The following is a 7,343-nucleotide window of genomic DNA, read 5'->3' as shown; positions in this document are numbered from 1 at the left end:
CACTGAAGGAAAGGAAAAAAATGAATAAATTATTTTCCAGTCTTCAGTAATCTTAAACTTAATTGCAAGTGAAGTGGACAGTGTGCAGGAGTCTTTTTTCCCTAATTTTGTCAGCCCTTGGTCTTGGTCTCCTACGCACCTGTCAATCCTCAGGTGTGTAAAGGTGTGCTCTGTGAATCTTCAGTAATCTAAAACTTTTTTCTAACAGTTTCACAAATCTCCCAGTATTTTCTCTCACCACTGTCCACTTGTGCAGCTCCACGGCGCTTCCAGCAGACTGTTTACTGTAGTTTACACCACCAGCTGTGCTATATTATGACAGGCAGCTACATACGAAATACATGACTGCCCCGTTGCTAACAGCACACAGTCTGTCCTGTGTTTGTGTAAGGAACAGGCCTGTAATTTTGACTCTATGGTTACTGTAACAGCAGGCAGCTTTTAATCCAAGGCTTTAAACAAACTAAGACATATTGGATTATAAAGACTGAGCTGGAATAACACATTTGGAGAAAATAGGTCTTCAATGAAATGTGCTTTCTTGTTGTGTAAATCGCTGTCATGTAGTGTAAAGTATTCGGTAAAGACAAGTAAATAATGCCAGGACACATTAACTTGTAATTTATTTCTATACTTCTCGTCGTGGACAACCTTCAACTACATAATAAAGCTGTTTTCGACATAACGGTCTGTGACTCTTAGATAGTCGTCATGGTGTTTCCAACAGGCCCACAGCAAAACACTTTATCATCACTAATTATTTCATGTTAGGACAGTGCGAGAAGTCTGCTCAGTTCAAAGGATTTCTTATCTGTGCTTTTATCTCCACACTGACTGTAAAGACAGATAAGAAAGTCCTCTCAGGTCCAGGTCACAGGGAGGTCTGCAATGAAGACGATTTGTGATTTTAAGGACTTTCGGTCATCTAATGTTTATTTTTCCTTATGTCATGTGGGCCAATAATAAGTCACAGTGTAGCTCCACCCTCAGCTCCAGTCCTGATTTTCAACACTGGTTACCACAAGTCTAGACATTATAGAAAGACAGAGAGAGAGAGCAAAGCCTGAAGCCCCTGCTCCGTGCTCCACCCCTGGTGTTCCTGATTTCCAGGTCTTTGTCCCCGGAACTTGCACTCGCTCCTGGCTGTCCACTAGGGTTTTCTGCTCGCATCTGGATCCCAGTACGACCAGCATACAGCCCAGTGTCCTCTCCTACAGAAACCACGGCCTCCGCAAGTTTTGGGAAGAAAGCAAGAAAAGAAAGAAAGGAAGAAAGAAGAAAAAACACCTTCCCGGCTCCCCTCCACCGTGTTGCTCTCCTGTCGTGATTTACACTTTCGTCGAGGCTGTGAAGCAGTCGTGTGATTCTCAGATTCTTGCCTGCAGTTTAAAAAAAAAAAAAGTTTTTACGTGTTTTAAAAGTTTTTTCGTTTCGTCTTCGTGTTTTTTTCGATTGAGTCTGGAACTCGACATTTATCGCACATGCCCAGAGTTAAAACGGACGACGTTTGAGAGTTTTGGGGGCTATTTTCGGTGTGTTTTTTCCCCCCCTCAGTAGTTTCATAGGTGGCCTGAGAGCTGCTGTGAATGAAGTATCTGTTGAGCTGAAGAAACCAGCGCGTCTCCATGAGGAAACTCAGCGTAGGAGTCGCTCAAACTTTGTCCTAGCTTACACACACCTGAGCGACTAAATATCTGCTTTTTTTTTTTGTTTTTGACTTTTTGTGCTGATAGTTTCTTGTTTTTAAGTGACACAAAATGAAGACGCTGTTGGTGCTGTGTGTGGTATGCACGCTGGTTGTGTTGTCGGTGTCGGGCACCGCGGAGCAAAAGTTGAAAAACTGCAACGAAGTTCGTGCTGCTTACAGCTCCAAAGGCTTCAACGTGAACGATGTCCCCAACAAAGGAGTCAGTGGTGAGTGATTGTAATTTGCTTTTAGGGATTTTTTTTTAACTTTAAGTACTGTAGTCCAGAGCAGTGGTTCCCAAAGTGGGGGCTGAGGACCCCCGCGGGTCTCGTGGGGGTCTCCCGGTGGCCCTGAAGCTAATGAGAACTTTGAAGCTAGCAGCGTTAGCATGAAGTCTGACTGGTTAAAGGTCAGCAAACCTGCTCTCAGGTCTGTGCTCGCCCATTGTTAGCTTCCCCAACAGAGACAGCCAGCTCCTCCAACTCATAACTCACTTTAAAACATTTTCCAGATGGTTTTCTTGAAGACAAAATCTTCTCAAATGTAATAAAGTTTGGGAGTCGTTGACATGAAAAAGTATAGAGGACCAGACAACAAACAGTAAAACTGTCACTTTTGTAAATGGGCATTTTGTGCTTCTGTCAAAGTCCACGTTGAAACGTGGTTAATCATACAGACATTGTACCTTTTCGTGTGTTAAAAGTAACAGTACATTGTTAAGTTTGGGGGGAAAGCAGTTGTGAGACATGTGGGGATGAATTGTTCAGGCAAATGTGTGACTGGAAACCCTCCACCGCTCCACAGGGAAAATATAGTCCTCATTTAGGAAATACTTGTAGGTGATTCATAACAATAAAGAGGTATAATCAACACACAAGCTCTGCTCCCCACTGAAAGAAGCCAGGCCTGTGTTTATATCCAGGCTTCCTTAATAGAGACTCCTATGGCTGTGAAGTGCAGGCAGCCTGCAGTGATTTAGTAAACACTCCTGTGTGTTTAGTGAACAAGACTTGTGGATGTTTTTCCCCTCTCTGGTTTAGTCTGATTTTTGTGGTTTTAACATTTTCTGTGTAGGCACATGTTGTACTTCTTCCTCAAGTCTAAACTGTAGTCAGGATGCAATGCACCAATGAAGACAGCTGGGCAATAAATGGGAGCTGCTATGTTAATAGTCAGTCGGAGGTGAGAAGGCAAATCAATTTAGCTAATCATGAGTTAAACCCAAGTGATGGAAACTTACGTAGGGTGGGTACGGGGCTTTTACGGTGGAGTCTTGAGGGGAGCAGAGGGTAGGGGGGTTGGGGTTTGAAATTCCACTGTGCCCTGCATACTTTAAATCCCTCCCTTCTCTCATTTTCTTTTCATTTTATGGTGGTTAAAATGAATATGCACACATATATTCAAACCCCTAACTTCAGCCCGGTTTGGTCACCAGTTTTGCAGTGGCTTTAGCATGATGTTCATAGATAGTTTTAGAATTATACAAGTAGGTCATCCAGGCATGGCGACTGTCATGTTGGGGTCTTGTTTCCCCTTTTTTTAAAGTAATTTCTTAATGTGTGCTTATTTCAGTGGACTTAATAATTAGATTCTGTCCGTTTAACCACGTTTTTTCTATGTTGGCGACTTGTTCACAGCATTATCTCATCTGACAAGGGTGACCAATTTGTATGTGTCCTCTTTATTGTCCTGATGTCCTTTTATGAGTTTACTTTGCATATTAAGAGGATGTTCAGACTGTCTTTTTCTGTTGAGGCCATGTCAGCTCATTAGAATTTGAGTTGTACATAACTGTCAAAGAAGCCGAGAATGTATTATTTTCCCTGCATTTCACACAAGTCTATAGGACCTTTTGTTTTCTGCCTGTATGTCTTTGTGATGCTAAATGTCATTGAGAGTACCCCAACATGTCTGCATTGGTCAGATTTAATTGTCTTGCATCTTTGGGTTTTGAAAGAAGGATCTGAATGAAGGCAGTTTTATTGTGCAGGTTTGTGTGCTACACACACGTGCCTTTTCCTTACAATAGATTCCCGGTGTATGTCTGGGCCTTTAGGCAGGGCCAACCTCAATGAGCAGCTCTTTGTCATTGAAAGAGACTGAGATAATTGATCCATAGAAAGCAACAAGGTCTACTGTCATTAAAGAGGGTTTGGGGGGGTTGTCTCTAGAAAGCAAAGAGCAGATACAGAATCCCCCGCGCTCTTGAAATGTTTCATGTTGCTGGGGAGAAGTGGCTCCAGAGGTGCAGTCTGATTGCATGCCTTTTTTCCATTCACAAACTTAAAACATTATGTTCACCCAAAAATGAAAATTCACTCGTTATCTACTCGCCCTCATGGAAATGGAAAGTTGGGAGAAGTTTCGTAGTCCACAAAACATTTCTGGAACTTAGTAGTCAAACAACTTTACGGCATTCTCCTGTCAATGGGCACAACTGATTGTTGCCCAAATTGATTCAAAAAGACGCTATTTGCACCCTTTCTTAAACTGAAATTGTTAGCGCGCATCCCGTCTGAAGTGGGTGCACAAGCTCAATCCAGCATCTGGGATGTAAGTAACATCTACACGGAACCGTTAATTCTTTCCTTTTCATAACAGTCTGTGTTTCAATGCAACTGGGTGTGCAGTTGCTAAAGGTTTAGAGTGGTTAGTACTTGCATATCTATATCATAATCTTAGTTTCAGCAGTTAACAATCAAAGAAGCAGTTCACTGGAAAAGTTTGTTTCACTTTTAACATCTGCAGAAGTTGAAACAGCCATTATCTGATTCAAAGGTTGCAGTAAAATAATTTTGTTCCACATTATACTAGTGGTTGTGATCAGAATATTTCTCCCAAAATAATGGGCTTTTTTTTTACTTTAACCATAACTGTGCAGTTATGCTACAGGGAAGACATACTTTTGAAATTATACAGTATCGTTGCCAGTTGTCACAGAAGTCGTTCTTGAACTGTGTGCCTCCTTTGATACATGCATCATAAATCAGATTGGAGGAATATGACTCTTATTGGAGACACGGGATTCGAAACTTGCCTTTTATAACCACAAACATCTTGTGTTGTTGTTGTTGGCGGCACAGAGATAAAGATGTTTTTTACCATTCAAATTACCGACAGGCCCAGCTGAAGCCAGACTTGAGATTCAATAAAGATGTTTTAGTGTAAAACTGAAATGGAAACCCTGATTGCTTCTGCATAGACAGAATTAAGAGATACAGAGCAACAGCAGGCTCAGTTGGTAAATTCCTTGTTGATCCCATGGTATCAATCTTTAACCACTCACGTGGAAGTGGTTCAAGACCTCATTTCCAAGTTTCTTGTCTGCTGGAAGAAGATTTGTTTAGGGCCTGTGGTTAAAATACCTCACTTAACTGGGAAAATAAATGACGCCCTAATGATGACGGATAAATAATGTCAGTAATCATACTGAGAGTAAATGGTGGTTTTACTGTCAGAACCTATCTGCTAATAGTTGGGGGTGTTTGTTTTCCTTAACACTTGTATTTGATAGTGTGATAGATGTTAAAAGATATCTGCTAAGTGCTGTTGCATGGTTGTAACATGGAGCAGCTCTTTAAGCTCAGCCTGAAAGCAGAGCAGTTAACACTGACCAGATTGGCATCTGCCATGTCAAAGGCTACTCATCAACGCCAGGCTGGACGCTACACTACCCTTTTTTCAGCTCTTCAAGCTAAATCTGTTTTGGTTTACTCTGGCAGTAAGGCTTGATGTCATGCTTCAGGTATGGGACAATAGCAGAGATCAAAGAGAAGAGGGTCGTTTTCCCTCCCTTCAGCACGAGGAACATCTCCTGCTCATAATCAGTTCAGTGCATTATGACTGAAACTCAAAGCGTGCATGACCTCAGCACATTGGCCTCTCTGTAAGCATGAGACATTCTGCAGTCTTGCATTGTGAGTTCTCCTTCCCTCTTAGCTGGTGGCTGCTCACCCTGCATCATTACGGTTTGGGAAATAACAGGTTGTGTTATTGCTGTGACATTCAGCAGATAAGATAAGAGTAGGGAACTGGGGCACACTCAGTGTGCTGGAGTTTTTATAGCTCAAAGACCAATATTTGAGTGGCTCTGCTGCAGAACTGTGGCCCGGTATTTTAACACCTCTAATAATTAACTAATAAACTACCTGCCAAGTGTCTTACTGGCATCTCAAGGTCAGACCCATAAAACTCCAACGGCCCTCTTTGTTTTATGTGAAACACTTTGCAAGTCTTATCATCAAGAATCACTTCAGTGCCACCCTTTAGCTATAAAGTTTAATCTACAGCTATTTTAAAAATTGGTTGTAGAAAATATTTTGTGCATTACTTCTGTGATTATTCACCCTGATCAATGTTTTACACACCCCACTCCTTCCTGCTCTTGCAGTCTGGGAGGTCAGGAGTCTAAAAGACACTGCTTACATACAGATGCAACGAAGTTTCTGTTGTAGCTGATATCGAATCTCAAATCCATTTTAAAGTGATGTATTTCCAAGAAAAAGTGTTTTTTAAGATATTGCTCATAGATAACAGAGGGTCTTTGTGTAGTCACATGAAGTCGAGATGTTGGGGTTGATCTTTGCTAACAGGCCATTTTATGTAAGAGAATGTTTCTTGAGGGCGTATTATGTATTGCAAAAGGTCAAACAAATACAAGATGGAGTTGATTATGTGAAGTTTTAGAGTTGTTTTTCTTTTTTTTATAAAAAAAAAAGGCAGCCTATTTCATCTAGCTGTTGTATTTCATTTTACGGTGTACATTCAACACACACTTTTTTCCATGGCAGATTAAATTCAATAAAACTATGTAGAAACACATTTATTTTACTTCCAAGACCAAAAATCACAACTGTGGGCTACATCTTTCAACAGATGCAACACCTTGAAATGCCCCTTTTGTCTTCTCTTGTTATCTCTTAATTAGTACATGAAAGAAGAACAACGTTTTGAGCCCAAACTGGTTTTTTATCAGGTAGAGAAGGATCAAACAGATTCAGGTGTGCCATTTTAGAAACTGTCTTAGTCCCACCCATAGGTGTGGTTACAAACAACGGTAAATTCACACATGCAGGCCTGACTGATGGTAGTAATAAGTAATTACTCACAGTGCATCAAAACTACACTTAAGATTAGGCTTGGTATGCATGAAAAATCATTTTAAACCATCACAGTAGTAGCAAATGGATCAGTCTTGAATCAGTGGTAACAAGATGAGCTAGCCTAGTTTTATACAGTGGTTTTAGATAAATACTGTTACAGCTTCACACAGAATCATGTTGAAATCTGGACTAAATAAAAAGTCCATCTCAGCACATCATCATTTTGTCCCCTGAGGAATAAGTTGCACAAACATTAATATCAATGGTTGATTGCAAAGAAAATGTGTGTGGGTCGAGATTAAATAAACACCCTGCATTAAGGCCAAGTCATGAACTGTAGTCTCCGATAACATTCCTGAGCGATGGGATCGACTGTTGTAGCTTCTTAGTCTGAAAACACTTCTCCTCACATGCCTTATATGCCTCTTGTGTCAACAGGTGTTGAAATTAAAATGAAAGCTTTTCTGTGTTTTGACATGCCAATAATATCAGTAGAATCTAAAATGGGAAAACACAAGCATCTTAGCCTTCATTGTTGACCTCCGCCTGTGTTT

General features: G+C 40.9%; 1 protein-coding gene across 1 annotated transcript in view; it reads left to right on the top strand.

Annotated features, from left to right (window-relative positions):
- The first annotated feature begins 1,143 nt into the window (after window positions 1-1,143).
- The window catches only part of gpc4 (glypican 4), a 31,969-nt gene continuing 25,769 nt past the window's right edge, over window positions 1,144-7,343 (top strand). The window contains exon 1 of the mRNA XM_073486671.1: window positions 1,144-1,914. Within this exon, the coding sequence (XP_073342772.1) occupies window positions 1,758-1,914 (157 nt within the window). The 5' untranslated portion in view covers window positions 1,144-1,757. The remainder of the gene's footprint in view (window positions 1,915-7,343) is intronic.

This window comes from Pagrus major, chromosome 18 (assembly GCF_040436345.1).
Source record: "Pagrus major chromosome 18, Pma_NU_1.0".
In the NCBI taxonomy this organism is placed as follows: domain Eukaryota; kingdom Metazoa; phylum Chordata; class Actinopteri; order Spariformes; family Sparidae; genus Pagrus; species Pagrus major.
Note: the sequence above shows the minus strand (reverse complement) of the source record. Positions and strands in the feature narration are given on the sequence as shown.